Source organism: Ceratotherium simum, chromosome 5, assembly GCF_057802395.1.
Source record: "Ceratotherium simum simum isolate JZ-2026a chromosome 5, ASM5780239v1, whole genome shotgun sequence".
NCBI classification, from domain to species: Eukaryota; Metazoa; Chordata; class Mammalia; order Perissodactyla; family Rhinocerotidae; genus Ceratotherium; species Ceratotherium simum.
In genome coordinates this window covers 32,023,762-32,038,765 of record NC_141904.1, presented here as the reverse complement: position 1 = coordinate 32,038,765, position 15,004 = coordinate 32,023,762, and the positions used below count along the sequence as shown (strand labels likewise).

The window sequence follows — 15,004 nt, the reverse complement described above, 5'->3', positions numbered from 1 at the left end:
TAGAGCGTGCTGAGGCTGCTTGGTGGGGCTGGAGTGTATGGTTGGGGGAGGGAGTGCCTCAGGAGATGAGGCCTGGAAGGTAAGAAGGGGGTACATTATGCAGGGTCCTATGTGCTTTTCTGAGGAGTGGGCATCAGGGGGCCAGTGTCCACAAAGACTTTGGAATTATAAAAGCAGATTGAAATTAAGGCTTTGCTGTAGTTGCAGCTCATCTTTTTTTCAAGTCATTAGGAAAGGAAGTAAGAAACAACCTTAGCCTCCAATCTGATTTAAAAGCTGTTACTCAGAATGGTGGTCAAACCTAGCAGAGAATTTTTGGTGGCATCTGTGAGCTGGGCAGGCAAAGGTTTTGGAGAGCTACAAATGAGAACATACAGGTGTGGGACTTAATTTCTTCAGTGCACCACAGATGCGTGACACTGTGCCGGAACACAGATAAAGTCAAATCCGCCCTGCAGATGGATTTTGTTAAGCCGGTAGAGGGTTTTAAAAAATTCGTATTGAAATGGCTTTCAAGGAGGATGCCTGTTCTCCACTTTCTCACAGTCTCCAAAAGCTACTCTCTCACCAGGCTCCTTTGCGTCATTTTATCTGCCTGGCCTCTCTGGGCAATTTTGTTTGTGACCCTTCTACATTCAGATGATTAATTTTACGAAATGATTCCAGATTTGAATTTAGTCGACCCGATGCCCGCTGATACCCAGGGTGGCCTATTGGACGGGCACAGCTGCAGGCTGGGAGCGCTCTTTTTTTTTCTCGGCGCTGCAAAATGTCAGATGTTTATTTTTCTTGGTTCAAGTCTCACAGGCCTCTTTCTGAGTGTTCTTGGGAGTTGCCATAGATTGTTCTATTTGGGGAACGCTTAGACTCTTTACTCAAGAGACCAATTTGTCAAGTTTGAGTCCAGTGTGCCTGTGGCTATTTTTACATGTCATCATTTCTAGTGTTTATTTTCTCACAGAAGCCATCTAAATGTTGAGGCATACAGAGCAGGCTAGAAACAAAATAAATCTCGAGCTCCTGGAAATCTTTGGACGTAGGAATTTTATTTCTTGTCTTTGTGCTCATTTTGTACTTTCTAGAAAGGAAATAATGACAAGCACCGAGTGAAACAGGCCAAAATCCCCAGCATTTCTACGGCATAAACACTTTTTACATACGAGAACTACCTCGGGTGGTGGTGTTTTTTGTTTTCACTCATAAACTTTGATTCCCACTTTAACGTTTACTTCATGACGATTCTATCCTGAAAATGTTTTAATTTGTTGAGCTGCCATTTGAGAATCACATATCCTTTTATTTTCCAGTGTTATGCCTTCAGAGCCTTGAGGTTTCTCTTCAGTATGGAAAGAAACAGACCACTCTTTAAAAGGTATGAGCTTGCAGAAATTTAAGTGACCTGCGATCATTCGATTGAACTGTTTTCACTTACCTGAGTTAGATGCAAACAGTAAGAGAAGAATGAATCAGTATGCAAAACACGTATCTTCAGATTTCTTAGAATCCACAGATAAAACTAGCTACCCTAGTGGTGTCTTGACACTGGCAATTAAAATGGTGATGAGAAAGCACGAGTCACTATATCAATATTACCCTTAATCGCATCTAACTCCTGTGGTTTTTAGTTTTTCTCTCTTCTTTTTAGACATGAGCATTTTAAATGGATGACATCAAAATACGTGCTTGTTTTTGCCCATTCAGAAATTCCAAAGTCACCCTAGTCATTTCCTCTTAATCAATAGAAAAAAAACTCTTTGTCTGGATAGCCTCCATAGGGTAGGAGCTCATTTGAAGGGGAGGAGGCTGGATGTTCTGGGTCAGGAGGCTGTGCTGGTGAGCAGGACAGAAGAATCACCACCTTGAGAAGCAGAAAGTAGTTACCTACATGTGTGGTCTGCACGCCATTTGGTTGGGCAGGTTGGCCAAAATCAGAGGCCCAAATTCCTACCTGAATTTTATTGATAAGGCAGAATAGAAATAAAACGTTGAGTTAATATAATGTCTTTTATTCAGAAGCATGGAGCATTTTATGTTGTTACCGTATTTCCATGTGCTGCTTGAATTTAGGGGAAGAAAAGAAAGTAAAATTAGTTACTCATTATAACCTTTCATTTCAAGGCCCTAAATCATCCATTTTAGTGAACTTAAAGATTTTAATGAGCCCTTGAAGCCTGTAACTTGGAAATGATGCATAAATCTCTTCGTTCTTTTCATTTACCTGCATTTTTATTTTCATAATACATTTAAAAATTAGGTTAATATTTAACTCCTAGGGTTAATATGAGGACTGAATCACATAGCATTTATGAAAGTGCTCAGCATTCAATAAATACCCAATAAACATTCCTTCCTAATATGTTTAGTACCTGTACCCCCAAATATCTTACAAATAACGTCTTTGTATAATCTGTATCATATCTTTTTTATCATGATAAAAAACACATAACATGATATCTGTTTAAGTATACAGCACAATATTGTTAACTATAAGCACGATGTTGTACAGCAAATCTCTAGAACTTCCCATTTGTTTTTTCCTTATCCCTTAAGAACTGTAGCTATAGTTTATTTTTGTGAGATAAGTTGGTATTATTTCCCCCCCACTTTGTTTTAACCTAAGGAACTTAAGTTTGTTTAATATAATTAATCTATGAGTGAGCTAGATCCAAAAGGGAAGGAATGACCAACAGTTTCCAAGTCCTACGTGACGTGTGTGTGTATTTCTCCCTGCAGACTTTTCCCCACCGACTTGTTTGAGATCTTCATTGATATAGGACATTATGTTCGTGATATCAGTGCTTATGAAGAATTGGTATCAAAGTTGAATTTATTAGTGGTAAGTCTTGAGTTTTAAATATTTTGCCAGGCTCCTATGTGGTCAGGATGGAATTTATCATAGTGACCTATTTTGTTTTTATTTTTTGGTTAGGAAGATGAACTGAAACAAATTGCTGAAAATATTGAAAGCGTTAATCAGAATAAAGCTCCTTCAAAATACATAGGCAACTATGCGATTTTGGATCACCTTGGAAGTGGAGCTTTTGGCTGTGTTTACAAGGTGACTTTGCCCCTGGGGAACAACGTTTCTATATTCCCAAGCAGACCAGATGTCCCATTTGCACACCCACACACAATTGAATTGGAGCCCTCATTATTGAAAAATAGTGAAAAATAGATATAAAAATTAGAATGATTGTTTTTATTCATCAGATAGCTGCACTGATGTTGTCTTACCTTTGCTCTCAGCTCTAGAAATTGGTCACTGACCTTCGAAGACAAAAGCCATCATTAATCTCTCACAAAAAATAGTCAAAATGGCTTGTCCCAATGCATGACATGTTCTCTAAATTCACACCAGCATTTCTATATTTACCCAGAAAAATCCTACTGAATAGTGCAGACTGACCCAGGAGATACCAATTTTTTGAGCTGAGCTTAGTGTAAATACAGGTAGAATTTTAAAAGTTCCGTGACTTATTTACATGACTTGGTTTAATTATGTGACATTAATCTATCTCTTTCTACCCCCACCCCATTCTTGTTTTTTTTTTTTTTTTTTTTTTGGTCTTTCTTATTTTAGGTTAGAAAACGTAGTGGTCAAAATCTTTTAGCAATGAAAGAAGTCAATTTACATAACCCAGCATTTGGAAAGGATAAAAAAGATCGAGACAGCAGTGTAAAGAATATTGTTTCAGAATTAACCATAATTAAAGAGCAGGTAAATGTTTTTCTTGTTTATGAACATGTTTTCCTTAAATAAATGTCATCAAAAGAAAGTAGAATTCTTGTGCTAGTCTTGTTTAAGAACTGGTTCTGCTTAAAATAATTGACATTGAGGGGCTGGCCCAGTGGTGTAGTGGTTAAGTTTGCACGCTCTGCTTCAGCGGCCAGGGGTTCGCAGGTTTGGATCCCGGGCGAGGACCTATGCACCGCTTATCAAGCCATGCTGTGGCAGGCAGCCCATGTATAAAGTAGAGGAAGATGGGCACAGATGTTAGCCCAGAGTCAATCTTCCTCAGCACAAAAAGAGGAGGATTGGCAACAGATGTTAGCTCAGGCTAATCTTCCTTACCAAAAAATAAAAGATAAAAATAATTGACATTGAGGTGGTGATATTTTAGCCAACTTTTTTCCTGAGGCTTGACATTGAACCACAGAAACACTTTCTGGAGTTTATATCGGGGCAAGGGATGCAGAACAATGGAGTTTATGGCACAGAGTGTATCATGTATGAGAAATCCTTCTCTTTTCATTGTAAGCATATCCATTTCCTTCTCATTATATTGTAGAATATTTGATTATTTAGTTACATGCGTAAAAATATGACTAAGAGTTCCTTGACTTTTGTCAAGCGAAACCAAGCTGTTACCATTCCTCAAATATGGCTTATTAAATCTAAAATGTGGCTTTTCTAGTTGGGTTGTTATTTATTGGCATGAGCAGAATATTCTGACATAATGTAACAACTCAATTAACTATCATTATGAAGGTTTGTTTGGGAAGAAAGAATAAACATGTCAGAAGAGAAATGGGATTTCTTTTTGTGATCCAAGAAGACATTGGTTTCTTTCTCAGCTTTTCTTATTTGGACATTCATTACGCAGACTGTGCATTTGTAACTCCTGTGGAGAGCTATCAACTCCACTGCATTTTGTTCTCCACTGCTGAAATTTGCATGGCATTGGTGCCGAGTCATAAAGAACACCATAAATATGACGATGCTCAGTCACTGAAGTCTACAGTTCTACTCCCCATTTATAAATTATAGTCAATATTATCATTAATAGTTTATTTTATAGTTGACTTTTATACACTAATAGATTAGATTTTTAAAAGTCAGTGTTTGCTTATGTTTGGGATACTCTAGCCTTCGGCGGTGTGCTGTTTCATCATAGCACAAGGCTGGAACATAGCTTTTGCTATGAGCTGCTCCAGTATTTTCATTTGAACTGAAATCTGGATATAGTCCTGGCCAGTGAGCTAGGTCTAAAATATGGTTCAGCTTGCTTATCTGGTCCCATCTTGTTTAAAATCTGCTGGCTACTTGCTGGTTGATAAGGTAGACTATTTGTTTTGACATTTCCTAAGAAAAGAAAGTATTGGGATGGGGCCATATAATAGGCATTGCTTGGACTTTGAGATAACTCAAAGTTGTACAACTGCACTCTCACCAGAGGAATGAACCAATGGAAAGGATAATAACATTGAGGCATAAAAGGAGGAGGTAATGGCAGCCAGAATTAGCAGAAATGGGATTGTGTATGAATGTAGAATGGGAGAGGGTATTTGTTAAGATTAAGAGTAAGCTACAGTAACAAAGAGGCTCCCAAATACAGGGACTTAAAGAGTCTCACAATACAGTGGGCTATTTATCTTTCATGTAACAATCCCAGAATGAGCGGCCCAGGTTAGTAGTGTTCTCTGCTCCATGCATTTAGAGGTGCCAGTTCTTTCTCTCTTGTTGCTCTGCTACCTTCTAGGGCACTGTCTTCATCTGTGCGGTTGGAACTGCCATAGGCACATTCATATCCAAGGTGGGAAGAGGCAGAGCGTAGCAGGGGGGCACTCCCAATGTTTAGGCTCAGAACCAGGAGCACATATCTCCCCTCACACTCCACTGGTGAGAACTGAGTGGCAGGCCCTCTCCTGGCTACAGGAGAGGCTGAGAGATGTAATCCCTGCCTGGGAAGCCATGTGCTGCTACAATTCTATTGTAGTGGAGGAGTGGGAGAGCAGGTTTTTTGTGGACAGCTAGCAGACTGTCCTTCAAAAAGGCAAGAAGAAGGACGAAAAAGAGACGCAATCCATTTATAGATGTAATGGCGACTATTCTTAGATAAAACGTATTTCAATTTACCTAGGAACTCAAATTATAAATAAACTAGTACAAAAATTTTATTCTTGTAGAATATTCTTATAGAAAATGACTCTTTAAAAAAAAAAAAGAATTTCCATGTTACATCTTAAGGTAAAGTTATGTCAAAGAGAAATTGTACTGGGCATTTTTTCAATTGAGATATAATTGACATATAACATGACATTAGTTTCAGATGTACAACATAATGATTCAATATTTGTATATATTGCAAAATGATCACCACAGTGTCTCGTTAACATCTAGCACCACAAATCGTAACAAATTTTTTAATTTCTTGTGATAAGAGCTTTTAAATGTCAAGGAAGACTTTATTCAAGACTACTGCAATAGAGGTCAAACTATTGCAAAAGGGGAGAGAGACTGAACTGAATTCTGAGTACAACAGGGATAGCTGGGGATTTACAACTAAAAGTCAGGGTGAGGGGGTCAGTGGATGGAAAATTACTAAGAGGAACTTGGTTAGGTATCAAGGTTGGGGGAAGAAAAACTTGATTAGATAACAAGGAAGGGGGGATGAGGAACTTGATTTGATATCAAGCGTGGGGAGATTCTTGCTAAACTGGATTCTTGCTAAAACTAGATAGACCAAGGATAAGGCCTAGTCAAGAAGAGGGCTCAGAGAATCCTGAATAAAGTTTGGTCAAGGAGGGACTTCTTGTTAACTATTATTATAATTTAAATGGACTTAATAACTCTTAGGTTATTTCAGTCTCATACTAGTCATTTTGGAGAGCACAGAAAGACACCAGTAGAGTAAAAAGACACAATCAGTGCATGTAAACATTTAAGTGGAGCAATGATGTATAAATTGCTTCATTTCAATTTTCTCCTCTCTGCAATCTGGGTGTGAGGTTGGGGTGGGAGTGGTAAATGAATTCTCAAGATTCATTCTAGTTCCACAATTCTCTGAGTTAAATTAGGTGATAAAGCACACTCAGTTTCTAGTTCTATTTGATAAGGTTGTGTGGGAGATGGCTATTTTCAGATTAGTTTTGTAAGTAGCAAATAAAAGGAATCATGAAGAAAATCTCAATTATATGGTATCTTAAAATGCTTAGTTTTATAAATAAATATAAATACAGTAATTTCTTTGTTGTTTTCAAATGTAAAGTCCAAGTAAATTGTCTGTGAAAACAAGTTTGTATTTTGAAGTAGTGTGATGTTTGTTATCTATTTTCTTATAGCTTTATCATCCCAATGTTGTACGCTATTACAAAACATTTCTGGAAAGTAAGTATGAGTTTTCATATTTCTAATTAAGGAAAAGTATCTTTGTTACATATTTTGACATTACAATGCCAAAAAATAAGCTTAATCAACTATTTTCTTTATTTTTTTGTTATTTATATGACAGTGGACGATCTTGTGCATCACTTTCTTTCTTGATCAGTGACACAGTGATACGATCCATGACCTAAAGATGGTTATAAAATACTTAAGCTCTCACATGAAAGACACTGAATGAAGGAACCAAAATAGTTATTTATAGCTATTTTCATACACAAAAAAGCACTTAGTAGGATCAGGAGAGAAGAAAACTAAAAGGTAGTGGCTTCTTTAAGAAATAAATGAAAAGTTGTTTTTTGAATCAGATGAGGTTTTGTACCCCCCAAATAAATTGGGAGTTGGCTATAGGTCTTTGAGATTTCTTTTACTTGAAGTTCAGGTAATTGCCACAAGGTGGCGATGGAGCCCCGACCGATTCTGCAGGCAGGCAGGCTCTGAAAGAATGATGGAATACCGAATCAAAATGTTGAAGGGAAGCCAAACTTAGTCATTTGTTTAAAACAATATGGGACCTTTGACTGAAATAATATAAGTATGGATAAACTCTAATGACGTACACCACGTATGAACTTTCAAAATAAATAAATCTCCATTTGAAGGAAGATTTAAGAAATACAAGGAAACGGTCGGAGCTTCCTCACTGCCTCTGTCAGTGTATTTTTATGCAAACCTTTTGTGTAGTTGGGCCTGTGAGGATTTTACCCATCTACCTTCCTCTAGATGACTCAGAGGAGCTCAGCGCCGAAACTCTCCAGTAAATCCTGCCCCCTTGGCCATTTATTCTTGATAATAGAATAATTTCCCGTAATGTAGTGCACATCCCATCAGAGATCAAGATTGGCTTCTGACTTGTACTGAAGTGATACAACTTGTCTTAATTTAGAAACAAAATAAATAAAACTTACAACCTGACATCTTCCAAAAAGAATTGGAAGTGGCTTAAAAATACATAAAGTATAATAAAACAGATTAGGAAATTGTGATAAAAGGGAATAAAAGGTGAGAGGAGAGTAAAAATAAAGCTACAGGTGAGATTAGTACATACAGGGGTCGGCCCCGTGGCTTAGCGGTTAAGTGCGCGCACTCTGCTGCTGGTGGCCCGGGGTTCGGACCGGGCGCGCACCCACGCACCGCACCGCTTGTCTGGCCGTGCTGAGGCCGTGTCCCACATACCGCAACTAGAAGGATGTGCAACTGTGACTTACAACTATCTACTGGGGCTTTGGGGAAAAAAAGGAGGAGGATTGGCAGTGGATGTTAGCTCAGAGCCGGTCTTCCTCAACGAAAAGAGAAGGATTGGCATGGATGTTAGCTCAGGGCTGATCTTCCTCACACACACACACACACAAAGATTAGTACATACAACAGGTATTTCTTATGATTATGAAAAATTGGAAACAATATAAATGTCTATCTTTAGGAGAATGATTAAATAAATTGTGACCCATCTGTATTGTGGAATACTATGCAACTAACAGAAGAATAGTTTGGATCTGTGTGTACTGACATATAAGGCTGTTCAATGAAAAAAGTATAACTTTCAGAGCATGTATAGTGTAATTTCATTTTTGTATATATTGTGTACATACATATTTTATATACATCCAAAACATCACAAAAGATAGATATCACATAGTGATGTTAATAGTTTTATATTGGTTTTGGGGGAGAAGTAGAATTTACTTCTTTGTTTCTTGACATCCAAAGCAAAGAGACGAACAGAATCAGTTATGAGATCCCCAGTATCCATAGGATAAAACTGGGAGAAGTCCAGCTTTCTCTGCCCTTCAGGGGCATCACAGAAATTTCTATCATGAGTGGTGTTTTCAATTGTGTCATTGCAAGACCTTGGCATGATTCCATTGTACAATTCTTTAAGGTAAATCTATGAACCTACAAAACAATGCAGTTTAAAATGCAATTTTTTGAATGTCTGACTTGATTTAAAGTCTAAATTAAAAATTTTAGACTATTGAGAAGAAAGGTGGGTTTACATGTTCTTCAGGGAGTCCTCCATGACTTGAGATCATTTGCTTGTTCTCTTTGGCTCCTCCCAACCATTCCACAATCTGGCATACCTAGAAAATGCTATTTGCCGGTATAAACTTACGCTAGGAGGTAGCCTGTAACTGGAAGAGATTGTTGCTCTAGTTGCCCCAAGACCCCCTGACCCCTACCCCCTCCAGGGCTGAGTGGATCTATATCTCAGCACATCACTAACTCTTTAGTACCGTGCCCTACACATTCATTGGGAAGCTCGGATTCTAATTCATAAGTTTTTTCAAAATGTCTATATTGAACTTAAATTTCTATTATCTTTTCCTTATTTTTTATATAGATGATAGATTGTATATAGTTATGGAACTTATAGAAGGCGCCCCTCTTGGAGAGCATTTCAGTTCTTTAAAGGAAAAACAGCATCATTTTAGTGAAGAAAGACTATGGAAAATATTTATACAGGTACAATTTTATTTTTATTAAGTTTTTCTGTAAAATAGTAAAGTTCCAAGCTGATTTCTAAGAGATGCGTGTAGTAGTCATCAGTGATAGTATGTATATTGGGGAAAACAAAATTTGTTTATTTGCTGTTTCAGCTCTGCTTAGCTCTTCGGTACTTACATAAGGAGAAGAGAATTGTCCATAGAGATCTGACACCGAACAACATTATGTTGGGGGATAAGGACAAAGTAACAGTTAGTAAGTATAAAAATCTTAAAATTTTTAACTTAAGAACTTCTGAATATTATTCTAGAACTTTATGCACTGATGGGAATGTTCTCTATCTCCACTGTCCAATATGGTAGCCGCTAGTCACATGTGGCTATTGAGTACTTGAAATGTGGCTGGTGTGACTATTTATATACATGTAGATATTTCAATTTATAAGTTAATAAAGGTTATTATAAATTGTGTATTTGAATTTCATAGCAAATAGTACGTTTATGTATATATATATATACACACACACACACATATATATTATTAAATACTATTAAACAGATCATATACCAACACAGAACAAATCTATTTAATCCTTCTTAGATGGCTGTTTAGACCATATTTTACAAGTAACAGCCAACCTCACATTTCGTTTTCTTACTAAGATTAGCTGCAATCATTTCCTTTGGTTATATTTAAAGACATTGAGGTTAATCTTTTATTGTAGCCTGATTTCTTTTCCTTCTAAACTTATTTTAATTAATTTTTTTTTTTTTTTTTTGGTGAGAAAGATCAGCCCTCAGCTAACAACCATGCCAATCCTCCTCTTTTTGCTGAGGAAGACTGGCCCTGGGCTAACATCTGTGCCTATCTTCCTCCACTTTATATGGGATGCCTGACATGCGGTGCATCGGTGCACGCCTGGGATCTGAACCCGGGTCGCCAGCAGCTGAGCGCTCACACTTAACCGCTACGCCAAGGGGCCAGCCCCTTTAATTAATTTTTATATTTATTTAATCAATTTCTTACCACACGTCAAAATAGTTTACAAAATAAAATAGTGCTAAAAAGCTTGTAAAGAATAACTTACGTCTTTGCAACCCCTAATTCTGTTTCCCTAAAACAACCACTTTTAATTCTTTTTAGCTTCTTTTTCTGGTATTTGATTTTATATTGTGATAGGTGAGGATTTAGGTATCTTATTTCCTCTTCTTCCCCATCTACCATCCTACAATAGAGTTATAGCACAATTTGAGGTTAAATCAACATTTAATGCTTACATTATTACTACTGTGTAATTATTGTTCACTGTTGATTACCTTTCCTTTCTCATAGACTTTTTTGTTTTTCTTGGAGTTAATAATTGCCTTTTTTTTTTGTTTGTTTTCTTAGTTTCCTATTTACCTATTATTTCTTCTTCTCAAATCCTCCAAAGGATTATAAAAGCCCTCTTTATACTATTTCCATGTGGTCAAACATGACAATTACTCTCAATGTTGTTTTCCTGGACACCCAATTCCTATAGCTGCTTGCTGTAATGTAGACTAGATTTGACTTTAGGTCTGCTGCATGGCCATAGTCCTGGAACTTTCATTTGCTCCTTTTCTGATCAGAATCTCTGTTTCTCATATCCTGTGTCTTTCTCTTTCTTTTGTAACTTCCCTGTTTTACTGAAGTATATCTTCTAGTACTTTCCTTAAAAAGAGTACTTTGGAGGTTATAATTTTTAGAAGCTTGCATGTCACAAAATATTTTTATATTAAGATTCTCTTATTTAGATTGGTAGTTTGGCTGGGAGTAGTAGTCTCAAAGGAAAGTCATTATTTTTTCAAATTTTGAAGGCATTACTTCAGTCTTCTAGTATCCATTTTTTGCTCTTAGAAAATCCAATGCTATTCTGATTGCTTAGTATGTGAGCTGTTTTATCTCTCTGGAAACTTTTATGATGTTCTCTTATTCACTGTTTTGGGTAGGTATTTTTTCATTCACTGTGTCTGGAACTAGGTGTGCTCTTAAATCTGGATAGTTAAACATCAGTTCTAGGAAATTTTCCTCCATTACTTCTTCACTGCTTTTCTTCCCTCTGCTTTCTCTGTTTCCTCTTCTAGAATTCCTATTAATCTTAGATGTTTTATATACTAAATAATCTCCTAATTTTTAAAATAATTCTTCTTAGTTTTCAGCTTTTTGTCTCTTTGTTCTACTTTAGAGTTATTTCTGCAACTTTATTTTCTAGTCCTTCTATTGAATATTTAAATTTGATTATATTATTTTTAATTCCCCCAAATTTTGTCTTGTTCTTTATTCCATTTCCATGGAATTCTGCTTTTATTCTCTCTCAGGATAACGTAGACTTTTTTTTTCTTCAGCACTTGGCATTGTTTCTATATCTTCTGGGCCTATCTTTTTTTTTTTTTTCTGTTTAGTTTGATCTCTATTTCCTGTTGGTGACTTTCCTCAAATGTCTGTTGATGCTGGACTAGCCCTCAATGCTTATGAGAAAGATGCTAAAAAGACTGTTGGAAGCTCTGTGAGTTCCAGTTAAGGCTGTCATCTAGTGGACTTTGTTAGAGCACAATGGAACTTTTCCTTAGGAAACCCCCAAAGTCATTACTTAAACTTTTTCTGGAAAGTGCACCTCCAATGTCTTGCCTGAGGCAATGTCCATCTGTCTGCTATCATTCTGGGAGTAGCGTGGATGAAGGGGACTCAGGGAGCCATGTTCAGTTGATAGGTTTTCACCAAAATCCCATGAGTTCAGACTCACTCTGCTTGTTTTTTTTTCTGGTTGAGTGTCTTTGGAAAATAATCTCTGTTTTTCTACTAGTGGCCAAGGGAACTCAATTTCTGATAGTGCCATGTGTGGGTTTGGGAAAGGACTGGGGACTGGATCTCAATTCTATGTTGTGAGCATTTTACTGCACTTCTCCCTTGAGCTGCACCCTGGGCTCTGCAGGGTGAATGGGCTCCCTTCTGGCCTTCCTGTTCTCAGACATATGGGTTGGACCTTTGCTCTGTACCATCCTCTGTCTACTTTCCATCTTCCAAAAATTCATTGGAATATCTCATCCTCTTTTGTCACCAAGCCCATTCTCATTGTCCCTGTGGGTGAGTAACTTTTCAAAGAAAATTCCTTGCCCTTCATTTTAGCAAAGTTTTGAGTGCTAGAGGAGATAAAAACATATGGTCAATTCATCTTTTAACCCCAAATGGGCAGGCTAGTTACATTATTAAGTCTACACGTTAGACTTAACAAAATATCCAACTTTCATGTTTACTCTCTAACTTTAATAAAAATATATTTTTTGCTTGCATTCAAACTGTAAAGAACTCTGTATAAAAAGTTACTTTGTTTCATAAGATTAAGCAAACTTTTCTTTTTTTCTCTGTTCTGCTCCTCATTGCCATTCTGCCCAACCTTATTCTTATTAATCTTTATTAGACTTATACTTAGGAACTATTAATTTTAAAAATTATTTTCAACTTTCAAGACTTTTTAGCTTTAAGTGAGGCAGTATTTTTTTAGTTTCAAATAAAGAAGCAGTGATCTCAGAACAGAATTTATTTTAGTCCAGTTTCTCTCCACTAAAGCAATTGTACGGACAAGGTGTTGATGTGCTATCACTATTTTCAATGAGTATAAAGTTGTTTTATGACTACAAAGATAATCCACAGAGATTTAATATTATTCTTTATTTTTAAAATATTTTAAATACTGTAGTAATGAAATATGTTTTCTAGTGTCTATCACTATTAATATAAATATGGACATTAGAGACTCTTATTTTTAATAGGGGTTATGCTTAAATTAAAATCTTATGGCATTAATTTGAAACTAAATATATAGGATTCCCATATTTCGGGAGGTTGAAGTACGGCGGCAATTCATAAAGCCTATAAAAATATAGCATGTCATGTATGTGAAAGCATGTCACCACAAAGGGGCAGTCTTGTCATATTTTATTTTTCTCTTTTCTTATTCTAGAAGGTTTATTTACTCTCAGAAAAGAAGCACAGAATTGCCAAATGATGTTTAAGATGCATGAGACAAAATGTATTGAACATGTGACCAGATAAAAAAGCCTTAGAAAAGCTAAAATTTCCCTCGTCTCATTTTTCTCTGTGTAGGTGAACTAGATGTTTTAAGATTGAGGTTGGTTTGCAATTATTTATAGTAAGCATGCTGGCTGGAGTTTGGCTTCATGAGGCAGCAGAGTAGGGAGTACTAACATATTTAGGTATGCATAGTTTTACAAATGGTATCTAATTTTAATGTCTCAATTTATTTCCATTTAAAAGACTGTATCTTTTAATGACTTGTGCCAGGAAACATGTCCAGGTCTTGCTCCTGCATTTATTTGCAGCCTTGGAGGCCACACAAAGGGACAGACCCCAACTCAGTGGCACACTGGGCAAAGTACAGTCAGAGTCAGCCCTAAATGTGCCACTGCCGAGTAAGGTCCTCACAGAGCCGTCTCGTTACAGAATGACTCTGAAGGAGGGGATCTGCTGAAAATGAACTTGACCTTGAACCCACCATTTCACATTTCGTGGCCTTTTCAAATACTCACATTTTACTGTAAACCCTACAAGCCCCTTTTCCTCCTCTGCTCCCAAATAAAAAAGAAAGAAAAAGGAAAAAACAAAAACTCATTCAACTATAGGTAATAGATTTCAGATGGCATGACTCAAGAGGTCACAGATTCATCCTGCAACTAAACAGGCTGTGCATGTTTCTAGATGTTTCTCAAATGATATTTGGCTGTCGCTACTGGTAATAGCAATGAGGACATACTTGATTGGGTGGGACATTTATCAAAGGCTCGAATGCTCATCAAATGCCCTCGTATGCCAGGCAGGTGGGGGGTGGATATAGGATGAAAGCCATGGTCTCTGTCCCCTGAGCTCATGATCTCACGGGGAAGACTTTCCCTCAGTTCTTCACTCAGCAATTATTTCCTCAGCTGCCACAGCCTGCAGTGAACAAGACAAGCGCAACTGACATCGTCACATCTTTGTGGAGCTTATAGTTGTATTACAGGGTTATAAAGGCTAGAATGTTGTCTATGCCAGGTGCTATTGTATTAGTTATGATAGGCCACGTTATGCTGCGGTAACAAGTAACATGAAAGTCTCAACAGCTTAAAACAGTGGCAAACCACAGGCTGTGGGACAAATCCAGCTGTGGCCTGTTTTTGTATGTCCTGTGAGCTGAGAATGGTTTTATATTTTTAAATGGTTGTTAAAAAAAGGGAGAAGAATGTGTGACAAAGACTGTATGTGGCCCACAAAGCATTAAATATTTACTGTCGGGCCCTTCACAGAAAAAGTTTGTCCACCCTGCCTTAAAGCAGCCAGGTTTCTCTCTTGCTCATGCCATGCATGCATTATAGGTCAGAT

The 15,004-nt window shown here is 37.1% G+C and overlaps 1 protein-coding gene across 7 annotated transcripts in view; it reads left to right on the top strand.

Annotated features, from left to right (window-relative positions):
* The window catches only part of NEK10 (NIMA related kinase 10), a 225,098-nt gene that overhangs the window by 65,266 nt on the left and 144,828 nt on the right, over positions 1-15,004 (top strand). For all 7 annotated transcript variants that reach the window (XM_087430638.1, XM_087430637.1, XM_087430634.1 and 4 more), the window contains 7 exons: positions 1,308-1,372; positions 2,734-2,836; positions 2,930-3,058; positions 3,581-3,718; positions 7,063-7,108; positions 9,504-9,625; positions 9,760-9,862. In XM_087430638.1, the coding sequence (XP_087286764.1) occupies positions 1,308-1,372; positions 2,734-2,836; positions 2,930-3,058; positions 3,581-3,718; positions 7,063-7,108; positions 9,504-9,625; positions 9,760-9,862 (706 nt within the window). The remainder of the gene's footprint in view (positions 1-1,307; positions 1,373-2,733; positions 2,837-2,929; positions 3,059-3,580; positions 3,719-7,062; positions 7,109-9,503; positions 9,626-9,759; positions 9,863-15,004) is intronic.